Below are 22,672 nucleotides of genomic sequence, written 5' to 3' on the forward strand. Positions count from 1 at the left end.
GTCCTCCAACCTGGCCACAGCCATTCCCCCAAGAGCTCCGTGAGCCCTCTTCATCACCAGCCGCGACTCATCCAATATTACCCCGAGCAGCATCTAATAGGCAGACTCTACAATGTCATCCAGGCCTAGCTTCGACCGCCCAAGAGTGCTCCGACGACCGCCGAGAGGCTTAAAGTCTCCAGCAATACTCTCGCGCGTGGGCTTCTTGAAGGCCTTCTTGCCCACCATGTTGACTTCGTTCGGCAGGGCAACAATAACGTTCTTATCTGTGCCAAACTTGAAATTGTCCGCCATGACATCCTCAATGTAGCGCTTGATCATGTACGGTGACTTGCCGCCCTTCAGCACCTTCTTCAGGTTCCATTCAATGATGTAGGGGCCAGTAGCCGTGATGATGCTGCTTTCTTCGACACCCTCTCCGGTGTTGAAGCGGGCCGGTGTGAACGAGACGCCTTTCTTAGTCTCATATGCAAATTGGGCAACGTGTTCGGGAGTAAGAGCCAGACGACGCGGCTGTGGCTTTTTGTCGGCAGCAAAGGACCGTTCAAAGCCCAGCTTGCCTTCATTCTTGCCTTCCTTTTGCAGTGTGTCAATAAGCAGCAAGTAGGTCCGGCACGTGGCCAATAGCCAGCGACCATCCGCAGACACATCCAGGCCAATAATGGGTTCACCAAGAGCGGGAATATGGGTCTTGGCGTTGATACCCAAGCGATCGAATAGACGGATATCACCCTTGTTGCTAGCAACAGCCACATAGCCCTTCTCGGTGGAAGCTAGCGCAGAAAAGTCATTCTTGGAAGCGTACTGTTTCAACTGAGAATCAACCAGTTTATCACCAGACAGCCGAGGATCAACGCGGAACAGCGCGTTGTGAGAAATTCCTAGGAAGGTCTGCTCTCCAGTCATTTGCGAGAACTTCTTTTCGGGCGCAAACGTAGTAACTGGTATATTCTCATGGACATTCCACTCATCCACAACCTTGCCGTACTCGAGATCCATGCGGTACAGCTTGTTGTGGTCAGTGCTATGCTGCAGAATCAAGTCGCGATCTTCGTTGTGTAGCATAACCTTTTTGGGGCTGAAAAGCTTTCCAGTGGGCGTCTCTACACGCGAAATATTGGTGGAAAACTCAAGGTTATTGTTGGCAGTATGCTTGAAAACACCAATCTTGGAGCCACGGACAACAAATGACCGGTCATGTTTATAACCGACAGCAAGCTGCGAGTTGATGTGGCCATCGGAGTTCCTCTCGGCGGCTTCGTCATCACTGTCCTCTTCTTCGTCGTCACTGCGAGCACCACGCTCGGGTTCTTCATCCTCTTCGTCCTCTTCTTCCTCTTCTTCCTCTTCCTGGTTTTCGTCTGTCTCCTCCATGGTTAAATCATTGAAAGCATCAGTGATGTAATCGCGCTCAACATCCTTGACCTTGGCCCACTTGATCATATTAAGCTGCTCCCAAAGGGCACGCAGTAGTCCCTCTTGGAATGCCTCCATAATAGACTGATCTTTGAAGCGAAGCAGCCATGAATTGGCGCTTCCATCCTCGGAGACCTGGTTGAAAATAAAAGACAAGTACTCAAAGTTAAACACGGGGTTGACGTCAGGAGAAATAGACATGCTGACCCAGCCATTCTGGCCAGTGATCTCAAGCCAGTACTCCCATGTGCCAACCTCTGTTACATTAGCAACGACTTCATCATCCTTGAGCACGAAAGTGCCAGATACAAAGTCAAAGAAGTGAAGCTCAGCTTTGACAGAAGCATACTGGCTGACAGCCGTGGAGGTTGAGGCTGAGGCAGCCTCAGCTGCAGGCTCCTCTGTCTTTTTCGGGGCCATTTCCAGAGCTTCTTCTTGTATATCGGGCTTACTCTCGGGTTCAACCTGAGCCTCTGCAGCCAGTTGTTCTTCGGCGTCTTCCTGTAGTTGAGCTTCAAGTTCGTCCTGGAGCTGTGCTTCAGCTTGTAGTTGGGCGTCCAGAGCAGCCTCGTCGTCTTCCTCGTCGTCGTGTTGGGGGTCGTGAGATGGGAGACGCTTAGCACCAGAGTTTGCAGCAATAGCCTTGGCAAAAATGGCGTCGGTGGAATCGATGGATCGTGTCAGCGTCGGAGAGTGGATTGGTGAGGCGGGGGGAATAGGTAGGTCGTCGTCAAAATCAAACTGTTGGAGATCAATCTCAGATGCGGTGGCGTAGGGCTTGCGGTACTTGCGCTCGTACTGGCAATGGCGGGCAAATTGCTGGAACTGTGCGATTTGGGTCTGGGGAACAGATGAGTCGCAAATGAATTCGTAGACGTCACCAGTATCGCCGCTCAAATCTCGCCAAGCAAGGACTGTCTCGGAGCCTTCGCGCGTTTCGACACGGAAATGGAGAGCTTCGTCGAGCAAGTACGACTTTTCGTCGCGTTCGGAGCCTAGCTGGGCGTCAAGTTCGTCGTCGCCTTCTTCCTCGGCGAGAAGCTCTTCTTCGCCTTCCTCGTAGACACGCTGGACAACCAGCTGATATTGGAACTCGACACCGGTCCGGCGAATGCGGGCAGCAGAGTCTTTAAAGATGAGCTCGGAGTAGCCCTTAGGTGACTGCGGTCGGACGAGATAGAGCTGGCCTTGGGGAAGTTCGATCAGAGCTTCCTGGTTTTCAGACCCGAAGATGAGCTTTCCGACTGCACAGGGATATCAGATGAGGGTTAGCCGGGGGTCCGGATGATAGAGTCAGGTTGTCAATCAAGGGACGGATAAAAGCACAAATGGACATGAAATGCTACCCTGGTGGATGGGAGTCTTGTTTCTTTATCTTATAAAACTCTTCATGCCAGAAGGTAGAGAAGAGAGCAGACGGAGGGGGGAGGAGATGGGGCTGGTTTGGGGGGAGGGGCAGATGCTGACGTACCATTTCGTAGAACAAACATGATGGGTGCTAGTTGCCAGGCGTGGAATCACACAGAATGGGCGTGAATAGCTAACGCTCTTGGCCAAGGGAGAGTGGCGAGTTTTACAGACTTTGTGCGTGGCAAGTCGAGGGGGGCGAGCAAGGAATGGTGGGCGTCAGAATCAAAGGCAACGGCCCAGAGGAGGTTCCAGAAGATGCCCACAAGGCAAAACAGCCGACAGAATGCAGAAAAGAGTAGAGGCGCACCGAAGGAAGAAAGAAAAACTTGCAGACGACTATCTCTCGGCTGATCTATTTTGAGCCCTGTGGTTTCTTGGGAAAGCCCACTTCGGCAGCCAGAGCTCTCATTGTTTTGGTTCGCCGCCACAACTTCGTCATCACCACAACAAATCTGGACAAAACAATTCTTGGAGACCGCCAAAAGTGGGGTAAGCTGGTTGTGGCGCTCTCCATTTTTTTGGTTGCGGATCCGGGCTTTTCTGGCGTCTCCTAGCGCCAGGTCAGCCACATGTCTCCAGGTCCAGGGCTTAATCTAGTTCATGCGAATCCATGTCAATCCCAATTTAGGGTCGTAGCTGTGGTTATTATTATTATTAGTTACATGTGATCGCCATACCTCTCAGTTCGTCAAACAGATCGTCATCTTTACTAAAAATCCTAAGCATCTTACTCGATGCCGCCCAGTCCTATGTACATGTCTACCGGTTTACCGTCTTCTCCGCCTCAGGCTTCGATCACGGGAACCTCCTCGTAACTCATCGTAATGAGCTTAGCCACGTTCTTTCCCATGAGCGCACTCGACTCCATCGAGGAAGTAAAGGTTTCCATGGTCGACGTGCACCAAAGACCCTTCTTGAAAATGTGCGGCTGAATCGCGCCCTGAGGGTTTCCCGTGGGGTAGGCAAAGAAGGACTCGGAGTGGTACCAGGAAATGGGACTTCTCTCCTCATTGGTTGCTGCTCTAGAGTCCGGGACATGTTCGCCCAAAAGCTTGGACATGAATTCTGCGCTAGGCTCAGACGCCGAAAAGATCTTCCAGATGTACTCATAGTAGCCAGTCTTTGGGTTCATGGCCTGTCTCAGCCGCGTCATGCTGTAGAAGCCAGACGGGCCACGGCCAGTTTTGCCAAAGTCGTTCTCGGGGGATTCAGCATCAGGCAGCGTGGTCAGAATCATGTCGGGCACGTCTTCTGGATTCTCAAGGTTGAAGAAACTAGGCGACAGAGCATTCGACGTGGCAAACAATGTCACATGTAGCTTGCGGTATTTGATCCGGCGGACATCAGACGGGATCATGCTGCTGTGTAAAACCATGTCGGTATACTGTAGTGGAGCAGCAATCACGACATCATCAAACGTGACATCATACGGCAATGCCTCACTCTTATCGGCATCCGTCTTCCGGACCTTGAGTTTGTAGATCAGCATTCCGTTGTCCTTTCTGGCATCTTGTTTGCTGTCCGGATCATAATTGATTTCAGCAACAGCAGTCTGGTAGTTGATGGTTGCCTTGGAGTTTGAGACCATGTAGTCGAAAATTTGCCAGTTTCCGCCTCTCACCTGATAGGCTCTGTCTGGCACCGTGGACATCTGGAGAGAGCATTAGTCTATCTGGTGTTACTCAAGTTCCTGATGTCTGTGTGTAACCATCACGTCAAACCTCTTGGCCCTTGTTGTGAGAAAGCTTACCAGAAGTTGCATGCCTGTCGTCTCATCAAGGTTGGAAGCATAATTGACTCTAGTGCTTGGCTGAATAATTTCAGGCACATAGTTTCCTCCAATCTAACCGTTGTCAACAAGAAATCGTTAGCATTGTTTCACCACAGCTTGGGTCGTTTAGACCCCGTATTTCGCCTTGGACAAGAGCACTTACATTTTCTTTGCTCAACAACTCAGGCCCCGTCATTTTGGTGACGTCCTTGAGTCCAACGCCCTCTACCACTTTTTCCAGCGATCTAAATGGAAAGTATGGTTTGGAGTAGAGCTTCATAAACAACTTGATTTTCTTTTCCACAAGAGTCTGAGCTTTGCGGGAATCAAATCCATATTGCCAAAAGCGGCCGAGCTTCTCCCAGAGTGATTCATCAGTAGGCTCTAGTCTATGCTGATAGACAAACTTCTCCCCGTTCCAGACGCCAAACTCGCCTTGAGTCTCACCCATTTCAGGGGTCTTGAGTCTGAGCTTAGCCTGAGCTACAGCATCAACGAGAATAGTGTTTTCGGGAATAAACATGGTAGAGCCAACTTCGAAGGGGAGACTGCTGTCATCCCAGGCATTTACCGTCTTGGAACGGCCTCCCACACGATCTTCTCTCTCAAAAATGGTGATATTTATGGCGATGCCAGCCTCATCGGCAAACTTCTCGAGATGGTAGGCAGTAGATGCACCACCAGCCCCCGCGCCTGTTGGATAATGTAATATGTTAGAGTCTTTGGCAACCCAAGGGTAGGATATACAGTCGGGCCTGGATCTAATATTCATGAAGACTTACCGATAATAGCAATATTCTTGATGTTTGGAACTGTTGGGATTCCCTCGGGCTTCTCGACGGGTTCCATTTTTACTGCTGTGACAAGAGGGCTGAGCACAACTAGTGCCATGAAGGCATTGTGGGATATTCTCATGATAGCAGTTTTGAACACAAGAAAGGAGATGAAGTGTGAAGTTTACAACTCCACCATGGATACAGCATGGAGCGGAACACAGAGTCCTTATAAGCTCTGGGAAGAGGAGGGGGGACTCGGTTACAACTAACATGTCCCCCAAAGCACAAGCCGTATATCGTGAGTCCTATAAGACATGGAAATCCGCCGTCTGTCGAAACCTACTCCTTCCGCCTTCCCTTGTGGGACTATCGGGCACCTCCGAGCCCGTTTTGCTACCATACTTGCGGATGTATACTTAGTATGTGTCAATGTCAAGCTCCCGCAAAACCTGACGTATGGGCTAAAGGAACTAGTTAATGCAACAAAATCCTTCATGCCACCTGGTCTGTGTGTAACACGACGGGACTTCTTGCAAGAAAGCGGCATGGGATGTTCTGTACGCCAAGTACAGCCGGAACAACGATTGTGTGAGTGGCTCAATGACACAACAGGTGGGAAGCTATGTAATTGGTTGCTCGGGCACTTCTTGCTGGCCTTTTGCTATATACGCGCAGAGCTCGGGTTTGCAAACTGATTGTTTTGGCCTTTAAGAACGTGGATCCGCCACGGTGCCTCTTCCCTCGATCGGGAGCAAACACGTCGGATTTAACACAGGTCGCGTATTGATGGATGTGGCGAGAATACGAAAAGCAGCACTTTAACTCACTCGTTGATAGGTTTTGTTCGCGGACTTAATGCTAGGGTTAGAATAACACCTTTTAACCCCGCCTCAACCAGAAAAGGAAGCCATCTTAGTCGAGCCCCTGCGTCGCAGTGAGATTATGTGGCCTACAAACCAATATGCTTGCTTGTACATGCATGCGTAGACAAGTACTTTTATACGTTATATAGTGCTGGAGGTACCAACGCGAGCCTTGACAGCATCCAGGTGGCTTGGGTTGGATTGACTGGGTGCTGGGCCGGTCAGTGGACAGTGCATCGAGATGGAAGGGTGGAAGATGGCATGTGCCCATCGGTTCCCCTATTAGATTTGAAGCTGCCCTATCAAGAGAAAGGGCACATGTCTCGTTCCCTAGATCAGATATCTGGCCAGTGGTGGTAGTAACCAAGGGAGAGAGGGAGTGAGGACCGCATCTGATTGTGGTCCAGTAATTGATTGATTAAAGCCCCGGTGCAGTGCCAGCAAATTGGTAGCCCTATTGTCAACGGTTCGATTGCCAACTTGTGACAGTTGATGGTCCCGGCATCCAGGCGGGGACAAAGACGGCCCAAAGAGCTGCTTCAGGTTAACGATTACGAGTACATATCGGGGATAGCTTAGGACTAGCCGAATGGCTCCCCGTTTTCCATTCAAGCTACGGCCATAGGCATCCGTAGATGTAGATGAGGCCAGACAAAGCCTTTGGTTTGGTGGTCTAATTTTGAAGAGATGGTCCCCAGGATAATGAGGGCTGCTTTCTGTGTGGTTGGGGGTAGCAGTAGTTGCACATTATGAAAAGGAACCGAATTGCCTGTAGTTATACAGATGGGCCAGGGCTACGCTTTAGGTAGCGAGAGCACACCAGTGCAATGGTTCAACGTTCTGTCGTCTTGGCACCAGGACCAACCAGTTCCGCCATCCTGTAGTTACTGCCAGTATTTATAGTGACATGACAATGCGGCACCCGTTGTACCTGGTGTACCCGGTGTACCTGACTGGGATTTCTTCTTTGCGGCGCAGCTAGAACAACATCCAAGTTTGCTGACACGCTGAAGCACTTCTAATTTTGCGGCAAGTTGGGGGGGAGCACTGACTTATGCCGGGCGGCAAAGCAAGGCACGGAATGGGGGTGCTTACTGGTATATCTCTGGATAACTATCGAGTCATGGCTACTTGTGTACTGCACTGTACGTGCTTGTACAAACAACAGAAAGTTTCTAGTCCTTTTAGGATAAGTTGCCTAGCCCCGGGTTATTCGGCATTCCATGGCCGTGTAAGGGTTGCACAAGGGTTAAATTGATGACGCAAAACCAAGTCCAAGTCCAAGTCTCTCTTGACGACTTTCGCGACAAGACTAGTTTCCATCAAGGGCGTAGTTTAGGCGAGTTAAGCGATGACTAGTACTCTATAGTAAATGGGGGATATTGTTGTTTACAAGGCTGCTTTGGAAGAATGTCAGGCAACTAGTTTTGCGTGACTATGTGTGCACATGGAAAGAGAACTTGCAGTGAATAGTAGCTGAAACTTTGTCAGCGCCGCCCCATCCGAGGCCAAAGACGGTTTCATGGGGAAAAGGACTGACTGGCTGATCAAGGAGGCGGAAGAAAGATAGGATGACAAGGCAGACACGGCAAACAGCCAAGAACAAAACAATGTAGCAGTAGCAATGGTGCAAGTCCTTGGATCGCAGAGACCCCGGACCTAGCATGGTACAGAAGTGTGTGTACATACGTACACCTGGAGAGGCATGGGGTCTGGAGTTGTTTTGTTCCTGGGCATCGTTGTTGTTATTGTTATTGTTGTTGTTGTTTTCATTGTTGACAGGTTGCGGAGGACATGTTGTTTGCTTCGGCTTGTATATGTGTACGGTTATATGTATACCTGTAGGACTTGAAAGGGGCTTCAACATGGTATGGAAATTCATGGTCAATAGCAAGGGGGAGCGAGCGAGGGGAGAAAGCGGAAACACTAACACATGTTCGTATGTGCACATATGTACCCGATCTGTATGTCGACGCAAGAGCATCTGGACTTGGATCATCGACGGATTGGCATTTATCCAGGCCAGGCCAACAAGAGCAGGATTGAAAGGCCTCCAACGTTATTGACGGTGCATTTGTAGAACTACAAGGCTACTGCTTGTGTCTGTATCGTATCACATACACGGCATGCTGGCATCTGGCTGTGTGTCCTTGTCAAAAGCAAGTTCTCGACTGGAATCTGAGATTTGACAACCAAGCCACCCATCCACCTACCCACGCACGATTTGACCAGTGGGAGTAGGGGTACAGGGGTACTTGCAGTACATGCTCACTGCTCGTCAGTACAGTGGAAGTACGTAATTGACTATATATTCTTGCGTACCCCTTCTTTCATGAAGAGACCCGTTGTCGCCAGGGAAGAGAGGTTTGCTTCCCTGGCAGCATCCAGGCAGTGCTGCCAGCCATGATGGGAATAAGCCTCAAGCAGATGTATCTCTATATGTAGTTGGCTATGAGATGACGGTGTTTGAACGGATACAACTGCGAGTTAGATTACACATGTAGGAGTGCATGTATGTATATATCGACACCTAGGACCAGTCAGTATTGTGCATGGGCTTGCGAAATATTGTATGTGGTGATGCCAGCCAGCTTACATAGGCCAACAGTGCCCCTGGCTAGGCCGGGCCATGCCAAACTTAAAACCTGTAGTGGCATCCATCGCTCTAGTGTGCTTGTCGAGACCCTGAAGCTAGGGTGTCGGAGGACAAAGACAACAGACTCGAATCAATGACATGCATTCAGCTTGCGAGGTCAGAGTCTACGCGTGGCTTTGTCTGTCCAAGAAGACTGGGCCTTGGCTGCTGAGTAATCTTGGGTGGACAGCACAAGCAAGGCCGGCCTTGTCTTGCGGGCTTATCGGATAAGTGAGTGAGTGAAAGAGTGATAATGAAAGTGAGTGAGCTGGAACGCTTCGACTTGTTCGGGAAAATTACCCCACCCATGTGAAGAGTGGAGAGAGAGTCGTGGTTCTGGACCGTCGCCTGTAGGAAGCTCTGCACAGGGGGATGGGAAGAAGAAGATCCGGCGGGTCCTTTTTCCTCTGTTTTTTTTTTTTTTTTTTTCGCCTCTCCCCTTTCCTGCTGTGATTGCACACTGCATTTGTCGGTCTGTCTTTGTTCCTGCAGCAAGCCTTTTGTCCTAAATTGCTTACTGTCTATGCGGGCGGTCGGGACACAGCACAGCACAACAAAGCAGAAGGCAGTGTAAATGTAGTTCGTGCGTGTGGATATGTGTAGTTCACAAGTATAGAGAAGAAAATGCAAAGTAACAGGTGCCGAGACTTGCGACAAATATTGTGCCGGCGGGCTTTCTTTAGTGTTTCACATGGAGATAAGAATCCTCCTTTTGGCTAGTCTGCGTCCTTGTATAGATGCAAGCACGCCTGATGTCGTCGGGTACTATCGATTCGTGAACCTGCAGGTACAGGTACAACTTTGTTTACTCTTGCACAGCCGTCAATCCAGGTACCTGTACAAAATTAAGCAGCACAGTAGAGCATAAAGGACCTTTGGATTTACCCGCAGGCAATAACTCACTAGCTACATGCCTGCGCAAGTATAAAGTATCGGAGACAAGCTGGACAGTGCCCTTAGCAGGGCAGAAACCTGCCAGATGTGAAGGCCCAACAGTACCCTGTACTTTCTCCGCGGAAGCCTGGACAAGCCCAAGGCCCGGGCGGACACAGAAGGCATGCGGGTGGTCGGAAAAAAAAAAGAGCAAGAGCAATGATAGTAAGACGAACAGACAGAAAAAGAAAAGAAAAAAGGCAATAAAAAAAAGGTGTGGAGCCTTGACCTCAAAGCCAACCGGCGGCAAGTGAAAGTGGACTGACTGACCCGCCAATGGACGTGGGGATTTTTCATGCTTGAGGCAGAACAAGCAGTTACGCAAATACAATATTAACTAGTTATAGCATACACACACTGGTATGTACAGTGTAGACGGACAGTGCAGGACAGTGCAGAATAAATCAGATCCATCGGCGCAGGGCTCCAAATTCCAGAAACACACACACTCCCGATTTGTTCCTGCTGGAGGGCATCGCTGTGCTGCGTCCTGTGACGTCTGTACGTCTCGAAATCTGTTTGATCGATTGTCAAGATGCCAGACGTCGAGGCAAAGCAGCAGAGAAGGAATAAGAATCAAGGCACAGGGACGCCCACCATCCATCTAATGGCTGCACAAGAATAACAACAAGAACAAGAACAGCAACAAGCTTCCTGTACTAGCTAACTAGCGCTTGTAGCAGACAAGTACTTTTCTTCATGCTTGTACTCAGATTCGATTCGCCTGTATCAACTAGGTGCGGCCAGTGCGTGGGCTCTCTCCACTGTGCTCTCGCCATGCCACAGATAGCTACAGGGAGCACTAAAAACGACAACGCGGCCCCGCTATGACACCGGCATGGGTGTCCATGTACATATGTATGTACATGCACAACTATACGTAGTTATCCCGTGGTCGGTCTGTCTGCACACACACACGCAGGAACACACCAGAGGAGCAACGCAGCTTTGTGAGTGCGCGCGACTGTTCCATCTGCATTGATAGCCAGCGCCTAACTGTGGCCCGGGAAGATCCTTGCATTCTGTAACATGGTGCGCATGACGAGGGAGGCAGGAGGTCTGGCCGTGTGCCGAGCTTGGTCTGCCAGCTGCAGGCAGCTGGCAAAAAACATGGAGAGATACTCTTTTCTGTCATTTTTTTTTTTTCACTCGTAATGACCATCACCCTGCTGCCAAGTCTCTCTCTCCTGCGTATGTTTTCGTATAGCCAACTAGTTGGCTAGTGCACATGATGCGCGAGCCCTGTGCAATCAAATCACATGGCTCATAAGTACAACCAAAATACGCACATTCAAGAGAGACGCACAGAGTTTGTCCAACTATTGTCAATCAACTAGATGGACCGCCTCCTGCGTTTTTGTTCGCGATGCCAGACTTTATCATCGCTCAGCAATCCACCAAAAAGAGCGGCAGGGGTGCGTGGGGCTTCAACCGCCTCTCCACCAATCACACACCCTCAAGACTTTTGTGGATTGCCCTTCTGGCTACGCCTCAATTTCTCAATTAGGTGCAGCACCCCTAGAAATGCATCCAGGGCTTTAGTCAGGGGCCGGCAGCCAGTCAGAACCTAACTAGTGGAGTGGGTGTCTCTATATATACAGTTAGCTACTTGTACGACAAGACGTGCCTTGGCTTTGCTTTTAAGTTTCCAGTGTCTGTCTGTGTCTGCGTCTGTAGCCAAGTATACCTGTGCAAATGTATCTTTGTATCTATGTATGTCTTTACAAATAAATGTACAGATTGACGCTTGTCCTTTTTTGTGTATACCCCCGCCGTAGATGCCATGCCATGCGTATGCCCACGGAGAAAGCAGGAGCAATTTCGCTTTCTAGTCACATTCGTATCAATTCCCCACCGCAGGTTGGCCCGGACCAGTGAGCAAGTACGTACCTCTTGCTTTTTTTTTTATTCAGCATGCTTGGTGCTTGGTGTCCAGCATAGGGACTTGGACTTTGTGTGTGTACTTTGGAGCCCAGAGCCCCAAAGCCCAGAGCCCCCAGATTACTCTATGATGGCCGCCGCCGCTGGTGCTCGCTCGCTTGCACTTGTCCCTCTGCGCTTGCTTGGATGGTACTTGCTTGTCCTGTACAAAATATGTGCATGTTCTGCTCCTGGTCCTGCTACTCCTGGTGTTCCTGCCGCTCCTGTTGCTCTTGCTCCTCATTCATTCAACGCGACTGCCTGTAATTTGCTGCGGTTGCTGCTGCAGTTATTGCCTGTCTTTGCGTTTCGTTCCTTCTTCTCCGTTGTGTCTCATCTGTGTTCTGCCCTCCCTTCTTCCCTGCTCTTTCCCTTTTCAAAGGTTGCGCGAAAACCACGCCGGCCACCCACTTTCGCTCCTTCCCTGTCTGTCTGTCCACCGTCCACACTTGCTCTTTTCTCCTGTCTCCCTCTCCTTCCTTTCTTTCCCTTTCCCAAACCTTCCTTTTACTTCCCCTTCGTTTTTGACTTCTTTTCTTTCTCTCTTTCGACTCTCTCTCGCTTCCGGCTGTAATCCTTTTATTTTTTTTATTTGGATTTCTGTTGTTAGTGTATTGTCTTTTCTTCTCGTACTGCTTTGCTTCTTTTCCTTTCCTTCTCTACGCTCTCTATCCCTTTTCTTTGTCGACTTCCACATTCCGGCCGGTGAATCCGAAGATCGCACAGGAACCAAGAAAAACACCAGTACTTGGCTCGATATACCAAGCTGCTTCGACAACTTTACGGCCTCGAAACCGACAACAGATTTCAACGTATTTCTGTTTACTCGCCAGCTTGCTTCATTGTCCGTCATAGAATCCGAGAGGACCAAACCATCTGTTGACCCTCACCTCGATCCGATCACACCATCCGACAATCGTTGACAAAAGGGGCACGACTGGTTCATCACCTCTCGACACTCGTTCTTCCTTGGCCTCGATCATATTCGTAATCACCATCGCGCTTCTATCGTGCCAGCCAGTATCCTGATCCATCGCTATATCATTCTCACTACGGCCGGCTCGAGTCACCTCCTCTTGGTACCCCCTTTTACTTCAAAAAGAACCCTCGAAAAAAAAACCAACAAATCACGCAACACCCAGACTTTGTTATCCGTTATGAGACTATCGTACATCCTCGCCGCAGGTCTTCTGCGCCTTGCCTCTGCACAGTCGGCCTCTGATGCTCCAGCCAGTCAAACTACCAAAGGCTATCAAGCCCCTTCTCAGATTCCCACTCCCGGCTCACAGACTAGAGTTGGCTGCTTCTCATCCTCAGGTAACCTGACCGACCCCGGCGGTTACGCTGATACCTCGGTCTCCAGTGGATTCTGCGGTGTGTCTCTTTGCGTCGAAAAGAACTATACTGTGTTCGCCATCAGAGGTCCCAAGTGCTACTGCGGAAACTCTTACCCTCCGGAAGACGACATTGTAGCAGACTCCCGGTGCAACTATCCATGCCCAGCCTATCCGGATGAAGCCTGCGGTGGTATCAGCGGCGGTGGTGCCTGGTCCGTCTTCAACAGTGGTATTGAAGTTGATGTTCAGTACGACGCTGTCTCAAGCTCAACCACAAGTGCCGCTGCAACTTCAGCTGCTGCCGCGACCTCATCTGCTGGTGGTAAGTTAACCAGCTATTAGATCCACATCCCATCAAGACATCTAACTAACACTTCTCTCAAGCCGCGTCTACAACTGCTCCCGCCGCTTCTGCGAGTACTACTGCCAGTGAAAAGTCCGACGATAAGAAATCCAGCAATGTCGGTCCTATTGCTGGAGGCGTAGTAGGAGGCCTTCTCGGTCTCGCAGCCGTTGCTGGTGGTGTCTTCTTGTATATGCGCCGCAGAAGAAACCGCGAGATTGAGGAGGAGCACCGCCGTAACGCCGCCGTGAACGCCTTTATTAACGGAAAGTCGTCTCCGGGTGGCAGCATGTCGATTTCCGACTCGAGACTGGACCCCGTCATGGCCCAACGCCGCATGTCGGACGGCAGCATTGCTGACAACGAGGATTACTCTCGGAGGATCCTGCGGGTACGTCAACACATCCATTTGATAACTGCGGAAAATCACAAATGTGCTAACTTGACATACAGGTCACGAACGCGTAATGACCAGCCTTGACTTCCATGATTCTTGTCGGACACTGCCGGCACTCGAGATTTCCTTTGCTGTACCTCTTCCTATTTGTTTTATTTTGGATTTCAGGCATCATTTCAGGCGTTTCTTTCTCTCTGTCTCTACTCCAACCTCTTCCCCCTACTCGCACCACCATTACTACCTCTCCATCGCACCGCTTTGTTGACTTGATTGATCGATGTGGTTTTTGTTTTTTTTTCTTGGATATCTAACTCTTCTTCATTGAAGAGACTTTTTTTTACAGGCGGCGTTATCATCGTTTATTTTTCTGTCCCCTTTGATCTACTTTCTTTCTAGTCTATCCTTTTCTTCACTTCTTACTTCCTCGAATCTTGCCTGCCATCATGTGTTTTTTTCATTTTGTATTCTCTCAAGGTATAGACACCATTGGGCCGATGAAATTAGCCTCCATGAACGCTGCCCAGTTAGTTTACCAACAGGAATTGTCACCATCTAGTTTATAGCAATGCCTTTATTTATTTATTTTTTTGAAAAAAAAAAATTGAAAAAAAAACCCCTACTTGTAGTCGACGGTAATACAGGTCTCACTGGTTCGTGCTAGACTAACTTATCCTGCGAAAAACAAAGTGATTGTTGTCTAGAGGCTTAGATTTCGTGGGAAACAAACAATCAAAACAAGATTGTCGAGGCGAACCAAAATACGATGTTTTGAATTTTGCGCTTGGTCGTATATTCTTGCAATATGCATAATTTTACGAAAAACAGTAACGCCATAACTATCGTTATAGATGTTGTGAATGGTGCAGCTCGATGAGTTTTCCTGTTGTCATTTGAACAGTTAACTAACTATTCAACGTCAAGTTTCATAAATTACAAGGGTTACCACATCCATGAACCCTAGTCTTTGTCATTGTCAGCTGGCAGCGCTCTTTGACACCCGCCGCGAACTCAACAAGGCTCGTCTTCCTGGGTTTCGCGGAACGCGATGGCGATCCGTGCTTGTTTGTCTAGCCAGCTAGAAAAATATCGCGAGAAATCTAGCCTTACTGCAAAGTCCTCGACAAGCCTGAGCTCTGCTTGTTTTTTATTTTGTTTTAGTCTTTTGCTTGGCCAATTTTTGAGGACTCAGACGAGCGGATGAACTAGACTTTTGAGACGAGGTATTCTCTCCCACGTGTCCCGTGTTCTTTTTGGAGCACAATCTTTTTTCTCTTTTCTTTTTCTTCACATACAGGCGCTCTTCTCTTCACGACCACAATGACGCTCGGCGCTCCTCGCATCCGCCGAACGGTGCAAAACACGCAGTTCACGTAAGCAGCCGCTCCCCCATATTCCATTCAACCGAGGCAACGCAACGCGTGATGACTGACTACTGCGCTAAAGATACCAGCTATCACGCCGCGTTTACGACGTCAAAACATATCCCGTCTACTCACCACAGGGCGCCACAATCTTGCTCTATGGCCACGAGAATGGCGTCACGATAGTTTGGCGCGGCGGCCGCAGGCTCAAGGCGCCAAATATTGAGCCTGTTTCCAAGGAGCCTGCCAAAGCCAAGCCGAGCGCCGAAGATGCTGTCATGGTTCTGGATTCTGACTCTGACGAGGACCAACTTTCCACCAACTCCGAGCCCGCGAGGCCCTTCGTCGACGCGCCGGAATTCGAAGATGAGGCGGTCGACGAGCCGTATCCCGAGATAATACAGACCCTGGACTTGTCATTGGGCACCTCCGTCACACACCTCGCGGTCCCCTCGATGACCCCGACACGAACATCAGAGGACAGCGCATTTGCTGGGATCGAGCAAATCAAGACGCACATGGTGTTCAGCGTTGCCTGCGGCTCGAATGATGTCTATCTCGTCTCTGTGCCTCTCACCCCACCGTCACACGCAAGCAAAAACAGACCCGAGCTTCGCAAGGGGCTTTTGGCTGCCCAGGCCGGCGCTGGTCTCTGGGGCGAGTCCCTGACTCTTCTGACTGGCCAGCTGCATCCCAGTCGAGGCCTAGCTATCGCGCTGATCAAGCCAAAGGCTGGCAGCAAGCCCGTGGTCAAATCCAGAGTCGTTGTTGCGTCGCATACACGCGAGGCCTCTGGGGCGCTGCGTCTGTGGGAGACTACGCTAGGAGAAGCTGTGACTTCAGGACGCCGGCCCCTAGAAAGCTTTCAGACCGAGTTTCTCCCCCATGTCTTGACGACCATTAGCTTTAATGCTACTCATACCTCACAGCTGCTTGCTGTCTCGCCGCAACATGGCGTGCGCGTCTATGATTTCACTCTTCCTCCCTACCCTACCGAAGACATGACTTCAGGATCTTTCCCATCGCAGGGATCATGGCAGCTTTCCCTTTTCCAGCCTTTTACCAAAGGTTTCCCTGTTCGCAAGTCCATTGTTGACGCGGCTTGGATTGCATACGGAAGGGCTGTTTTGGTTCTTTTGGCAGATGGCACTTGGGGTATCTGGGATGTTGACGGCGTCAGCCCCAAGAGCTCGTCTCTCCTTGGCAAAAACAAGTCCGGAATTGTTGGTGGCGGTATTACTCAGTTCAGTGTCTCAGGCCAGATTGAGGGCACAAACCTCTTGCGCGCCGGAGCTGCCGACGGCAAGTCTCCACGATCAGGAGCGCCACCGGCTTCATCTGTGTTTGCACCCGGCCGTATGCTGGGCGTCGACGGTGGCATTTCTGTCACTGCAATTCCTGGCCCTCTGGGATCCGCGGCGGACGAGAGCGTTGCCCTGTGGATTAGTTCGTGGGAGCACGTCTGCGTGATACCTGGAATCCTGCGTTTCTGGGATTCACAGCTGCGAAAGCAGAGTGGCGGTGGTGTGAACCTCTTCAGCGGTGCCCAGCCTACACGCATGTTCAAGATGCAAGAGCTTTCCGTGGGCCTGATGGGCGAGAGATGCACGGGTCTCTGTGCGATTGCCCTGTCCGACAAGTCCAAGCGCGAGGAGCAAAACGGCCTGCCGATAGATCTTGCCGTCCTGGGCGAATCCCTGCTGGTTCTTGCGCAGGAGTCTGAGGACACGTCGGCGACGAGCGGCAGTCTTGTCGTGCGCAAAAAGCTGGGCAAGCGCAACTACTCGGCCGCCCTGGTGGTTGACCGGCCCGACAAGGTATCCAAACTTCTATTCAATCTCAACCCCGGAAAGGCCGGTCCCATCCGGTCTGTTCGCGCTGCACCGCCCCAAGACGCTGGCACCAAGGCTGTCTCGTTTGAGGGGCCTGGTGGCTCTGATTCGGCCGCGGAGCCGGGCGCGGCGTCGTTGCCGTTTATGGACGTGCTGAATGCGGCGGCTGATATTGAGCAGGAGTCGTCGGATGCGCGGGATATCGAGGTGGAGATGCTGGATATCATGGAGATTGATCGGCAGCTGGACTCGCTGGAAGACTTTCGCGGTGGCTCTCGCAAGCGCGTAATGTTTGACGGAGAATCATAACTAGGCCAATGAGACAATGGCGGCGCGAGAATACCTTATTTTTTACATATTTGGCTGTTGGTCCCGGTGTTTTTCTTTTCTTCTCTCTTTTTTTTTTGTTTTACGGTACTGGCTTGATTTTCCATGACGAAGTGACTGACTGATTTCATCTTTTCTGTTTCTTCTTTATTTATCATCTTCTTCCCTTCCCATCCCCAACTCTTCTTCTTTCCGCACGGCTTGGTGGAGCACAAGGCGAGACTCATCCTTGATCCAGCTCTGTATTCCGAGCGGTACATTGACACCAAAACTACACACCCAACCAGACTTGGAACACGGGCTGGGTTCCTTTTTGCTTCTCCTCTGAGACAGCAGCCAGGACACAGCTGAGATTAGTACGGTCTGCCCACCCACCCCAACAACCACGTCCCGGCATACAACTGCGGCGTGACCCATGGCCCTTGGGTTTCCCCTGTGGCTCGTGGCTCTCACTGCCCACATGTTGCCGGGTTCGCCTGGCCGGCTCGCTCGCCACTGCCACGGCGACTTTCTCTCCTCTGAGGACCGAAGGACGACTGCGGCTGGCACAATACACGCCTCCCGGGTTGACGGACGTGCGAGGAACAAGCGCCGGGTGGTTTCTTTGAGAGACTAGCTTGGTTCCCTGCAGCATTGTTGTTGGTACATTTCTTTCTCCGTGATGCTTCCTATGTGACACTGTCGGTGATTCCAGTATTTATAATGGTGAAGTGATAAATGTGGCTTTTCTAGATGTTTAATCGGGAGGGATACTCGGAATCCGAAACGGGACTATCTCTGGCATTAGCTTTAGACGCAACTAGCAGTCAACCATGTCACAGAAGTCGGTCACTTCCGAAAGTGCGATGATAGAGGGTCCGTCTCCCGGCTACTCAGCCTGGAGACTGCTTGATTGATTGATTCATTCTTTATTTACCTGTCTACTCGCGAGGTATTCTCGACATACGACAGGGGACTAAAACTAGTACCAAGAAATACATACAGAAGCTAAAGAACCAAAAACCCAGAATCATGCATACAGAAAATCCCCACAGCACGAAGTATAATGACGGAGGGTCCCCCGACCGCCCAGCGCAATGGCTGTCCTTCGCTTGTAAGGCCCCAAACAAGACCCCAAGCCTCGGCCTTTACCCTGTAGAAGACCAAGCCCAAAAGAAAGATAGAACATGACAAAAGAAAAGTAACAAAGGAAAGACAGAAACGCGCTAAGGGGGAGACCCCGAGTCTCAAAATAGTCATTGAATTGAAAGTCTTTATTTAACCTGTCTACTCGCGAGGGATTCTCGGCATACGACAGGGGACCATTGCTGGTACCAGAAATACATACAGCTGTTTAAAAACCAGCACCCGAATCCGCCTATAGATAGTTGCACTGGCGAAGTGTAATGACGTGCAGTTTCCCACCGCCCAGCTGCTAGGACTGTCCCTCTCTCGTGCAACCTCCAAACAAAACCCGGAATCCTGGCTAACTGCTGTAGTACCGCGCAAAAAGCGCAACAACCCCAAACCATCCCCCAAAGAAAAAGTGGAACCAAAACCAGCGCAGCCCTGCTGTGGAGCTACCATCCCCACCAACATTCATTCGTCGGCTAAAGGGTGGGAAAACGAGAAAAATTCTCGCAGACGAACCAATCAGCGGACGTGGCCTGGGGGCTCTCGAAAGAGCGAAAAAACCACGGCCAGATGAGCCTCCAGAAGTCTGGTGATCGTGGGACCTGAAGAAAGAAAAGTTGGCGTAACCGTAGCGTGCGCAATGGATGAGGCACAGCGATACGGTTCCCGCGCCACGGGGCGGACTACCTGAACCTTCCAGAAAGGCGGTCCATCGAGAGTGAGTGTGTCTCCCTGAGGTGCAGTGCAGAGTGCTCGAGGGGCCGACGGTCGTAGCGGTGGTGAGAAAAGGGGCGAACGTCGACGAGATCAACCCACGAGAGGGGAAAAAGACGGGCTCAAGGCCTCACAACTCGAAAAAAGAATAGACGCAGCTTTGGGGATATGTGCGCGCTCGTTCAAGCCCACAACGAGGGGGGAATGTTCGTTTTTTGGCCAGGGGGCGACATCTTGAACTCAAAGGTGCCACCCCGAGGGTTGTAGGAGGGAAGGTTGCTCAAAATAGTCAATTTGGAGCTCAAATCAACTTTCCCATATAAAAAAAAAAAACAGAAAAAAGACAAACTCTTCCTTGCACATCGTCAAGATGAGTATGAAAAACTAATGCTTCCACGCGGATTCGAACCGCGGATCTTCGCATAACCGTAATCGGCTGATTACAAGTGCGACGCGTTACCCCTGCGCCATAGAAGCCTTGGGTTGTGATTATTGCAAAATTACTAGGCACTAAATAGGAAAAATGGTGGGGTGCCACATGACTAAGCAAATACCTCTTAACGCCACATGCGCCACACCTCCTCAACGAGTCATTCAGCTTCGCTCGCTTAGCTCAGTTGGTTAGAGCGTCGTACTAATATTCTATCACGGAATATCAAGTGATGCGAAGGTCGCCAGTTCGACCCTGGTAGTGAGCATTTCGCCTGTGAGCATATGGACTCTCTTTTTTCGTTTTCATATATTTTTTATTTTTTTTTCTTTTTCACAGATGAGATCCGGATATATACATGCCTGGTGTTTGTTTAGTTACCGGGAATCCCGCTAGAAGAAAAAAAATAGGCATCATCACCAGCTACAAACGAGTTGCTAGTCAGATAAATAAAGAATCAATCAATCGAACGAGTTGCTAGCAAGTTCGTCTGTAGTGTTCTGAAAATCCCAGAGCGAGTAGACGGGCTAATAACGGGCCGTGTAAATGAATGCTTTCAATGTAGCTTACTCACGTAAAAAAGGGTCAAGTCAAGTCAAGGCAGGCTAATGAATAGTTTCAGTTTAGTACGTTGTCTTATGCCAGGGAAGCTTCAGCTCTTCGGGAGGAGTTGGTAGGCCTCCATGACCAACTATAGGCTTTTCTCAAGCGTTGCAAATGCGTAGGGACTGCATCCGTCTCAGCTTTTCGCGTGGTTGTCACGTTGAAGTCAAGTCTACCGATGAGTCTGCTTTCGTTTCTTTATTAGGGATTACCATTTATCTGTTCTCAAGTTTGTATAGTTATATCAAGTAGATCTCTTCATTCTCAAACATCCCGGTTCATCTCCGTCTTGACGTCAGCCTTGACCTGGTTGGTCTTGTTCTTGACTTCTCCGGCAACCTTCTTGGCCTCACTGGCGGCATCCTCTGCGATGTCCTGCGACGACCCAGCAGCCTGTGCAGCCTTCTTCTTGACCTGCTGACCCGCGTCGACAGCCTTGTCTTTGAGATCTTTGCTGGCTTCGGAGGCGTGGTCCATGGCTTTCTGCGTCTTAGTTTCTAAAGATTACGTACACAGGTAAGTAACTGTACTTCAAGGTCTATGCTGCTGGTGCTGCTGCTAGGGGTGGGGGACATACGCGCTGTGTTCAGGGTGTTGTTGATCTTGTCGCCCATATCACGGAGGCCATCTTTGATCGACTGGGTGGCTGTCTTGTTGGCAGGGGCAGTAACGGAGAACGAGCGGACGGCGGCTGTAGCCACAGCCGGGGAAAAGACCACGGTGGGGCGAATATAGGTGACCAGAAGCTGGCGGGAGGCGAATTGAGTAATACGGAAAGACATGGTGGAGAGACTGGCAGCAGATTGTGGTGACAGATGATTGTAGTGAGTATTTATAAGTGAAGATTATGTGTAGAGTGCATAAGGAAAGAAAAGAGAGAGCAAGTCCAACAAAAGTGGCTGCTCTCTGATTTATGTATGGACCAAAGAGGATGACTATTGGAGTGAGTGGCGTATGCAATGATGTCAGACTGCCCTTTTTTCGTACAGCTCACCACTCAATATCCCGTCTTGGCCCCGATTGGTGTAAGACAACATGGGAATGAGCTCCAGACCAAACTGGCCCACCCTGCACAAAACCGCCTGAGCCATTCCGGATTCGTCACTAGGGCTAGAATTCAAAGAGCCTGCAGCTTCCCCTCACCGCCCCTTGAACTTCGGTTTCCGCTTCTCGCCAAAAGCCTTGAGAGCCTCATCCCGGTCTTCAGTGTTGACCACGCGCTGGTACATCTTGTTCTCGACCTCGGGATTGGCCCATTGCACGGCTTCGAGCGCCGCACGCACAGCAATGGGGCCGCCATCGCAAATCTCCTGTGCCAGGCGGACAGACTCGCTGAGCACGGCTCGTCTCGCCAAGTCGAGAATCTGCTTCTTTTCCTCCTCACCTTCCGGAGCAACCTCGACCAGACGATCGGCAAGTCCCAAGAAGTAGGCCTCGGCAGCAGATACACGGCGACCCGTTAGAATCATATCACGGGCGCGGCTGAGACCAATGAGAGCCGGCAGGCGGAAGGTGCCTCCGGCTCCAGGAATTATGCCAAGACGTGTCTCAGGGAGACCAACTGCAGCCGTCGAGGAAAGCACGCGGAAGTGTGTGGACAGAGCAAGCTCCAGACCGCCTCCCAGAGCAAGGGAGGAAATGGCAGAGATGGTTGGGATGGGAAGCGACGAGAGCGAAGAAAGAGTCGCACGGAGGAAGGAAAGGAAACGGTCGGTTCTGTAGACATGCGCGTTAGCTGAGAAGCTGGGACTCGCTAATCATGACATGGCCGTACTCTTCGGGCGTAAAGCTACGGCGCTCTTTCAGGTCAGCACCGGCACAGAAGCACGACTCAACAGCGCTGGCCAAAATCAGAGCGCGCGTAGCACTCTTCTTGTTCTCGCCCATAGCGCCGCCCATGAGCGACTTTTGCGGCAGCTCCTCTCCGGCCGGCCCGTACTGCGCCGCGACAGCGTCGATTTCCTGGCGCAGGTCGGCCAGCAGCTGCACGGAGATGGCATTCCGGGCCTTGGGACGGTTCAGTTCCAGAATGCGAATATGGCCCGAGTTGGGCGCCGGTAGGTCGGTCACGCGGATCAGCGACTTGGCTTCGGCGCTGGAGGCGGCAGAGTACTGCCGGGCGTAGCGAAGAGCAAAAGAGCTGCTGGCGCCGCGCTGGCGCCGCGCAGCTCTGCACAGAAGAAATGTCATATTAACGGTTGTTTGAGTAGTGAGCCTGTTTCTACTTACAGTCACTCTATCGGCATCAGTTGCATAGAAAAACAACAGAAGCATCTATCCAAACCCAGCAGACACTAAAAGACATGACATAAGCGGGGCACATCAGATGTGATGTCGAAATCCCGGGGAAGGAGCGGGTAGGAATTTGGAGTAGTTGAATTTGGGGGTCGCCTCGGTGAGAGACAATCCGTCACCGAAGCTTTCGCCGAGTCGAGTTGGGTTGCTTCTTTCCTGAGAGGCTGTGTACTTGTGCTTGAGCACAAATAACTAT

The 22,672-nt window shown here is 50.7% G+C and overlaps 6 protein-coding genes across 6 annotated transcripts; 2 read left to right on the plus strand and 4 right to left on the minus strand.

The window, feature by feature from the left end:
• Positions 1 to 93: 93 nt before the first annotated feature.
• On the minus strand, positions 94 to 2,906 carry BROUX77_007658 (uncharacterized protein; the record flags this gene model as incomplete). The annotated part of the gene is made up of 2 exons (XM_073752777.1): positions 94 to 2,660; positions 2,888 to 2,906. 2 exons carry the CDS (start codon positions 2,904 to 2,906, stop codon positions 94 to 96), a joined length of 2,586 nt encoding a protein of 861 aa, XP_073601951.1.
• Positions 2,907 to 3,610: 704 nt separating this feature from the next.
• On the minus strand, positions 3,611 to 5,446 carry BROUX77_007659 (uncharacterized protein; the record flags this gene model as incomplete). Its single annotated transcript, XM_073752778.1, has 4 exons — positions 3,611 to 4,477; positions 4,577 to 4,669; positions 4,761 to 5,290; positions 5,380 to 5,446. 4 exons carry the CDS (start codon positions 5,444 to 5,446, stop codon positions 3,611 to 3,613), a joined length of 1,557 nt encoding a protein of 518 aa, XP_073601952.1.
• Positions 5,447 to 12,881: 7,435 nt separating this feature from the next.
• On the plus strand, positions 12,882 to 13,872 carry BROUX77_007660 (uncharacterized protein; the record flags this gene model as incomplete). Its single annotated transcript, XM_073752779.1, has 3 exons — positions 12,882 to 13,383; positions 13,446 to 13,795; positions 13,858 to 13,872. The coding sequence occupies 3 exons, from the start codon at positions 12,882 to 12,884 to the stop codon at positions 13,870 to 13,872; spliced, it is 867 nt and encodes a 288-aa protein (XP_073601953.1).
• A 1,246-nt stretch (positions 13,873 to 15,118) lies between these two features.
• On the plus strand, positions 15,119 to 17,303 carry BROUX77_007661 (uncharacterized protein; the record flags this gene model as incomplete). The annotated part of the gene is made up of 2 exons (XM_073752780.1): positions 15,119 to 15,171; positions 15,245 to 17,303. 2 exons carry the CDS (start codon positions 15,119 to 15,121, stop codon positions 17,301 to 17,303), a joined length of 2,112 nt encoding a protein of 703 aa, XP_073601954.1.
• Positions 17,304 to 20,445: 3,142 nt separating this feature from the next.
• Positions 20,446 to 20,963, minus strand: BROUX77_007662 (uncharacterized protein; the record flags this gene model as incomplete). Its single annotated transcript, XM_073752781.1, has 2 exons — positions 20,446 to 20,678; positions 20,759 to 20,963. 2 exons carry the CDS (start codon positions 20,961 to 20,963, stop codon positions 20,446 to 20,448), a joined length of 438 nt encoding a protein of 145 aa, XP_073601955.1.
• A 357-nt stretch (positions 20,964 to 21,320) lies between these two features.
• Positions 21,321 to 22,371, minus strand: BROUX77_007663 (uncharacterized protein; the record flags this gene model as incomplete). The annotated part of the gene is made up of 2 exons (XM_073752782.1): positions 21,321 to 21,897; positions 21,956 to 22,371. 2 exons carry the CDS (start codon positions 22,369 to 22,371, stop codon positions 21,321 to 21,323), a joined length of 993 nt encoding a protein of 330 aa, XP_073601956.1.
• Between the last annotated feature and the right edge of the window lie 301 nt (positions 22,372 to 22,672).

The sequence above is a fragment of the Berkeleyomyces rouxiae genome (assembly GCF_048999995.1).
Source record: "Berkeleyomyces rouxiae strain 22BRR77 chromosome Unknown BrBRR77_ptg000012l, whole genome shotgun sequence".
Lineage (NCBI taxonomy): Eukaryota > Fungi > Ascomycota > Sordariomycetes > Microascales > Ceratocystidaceae > Berkeleyomyces > Berkeleyomyces rouxiae.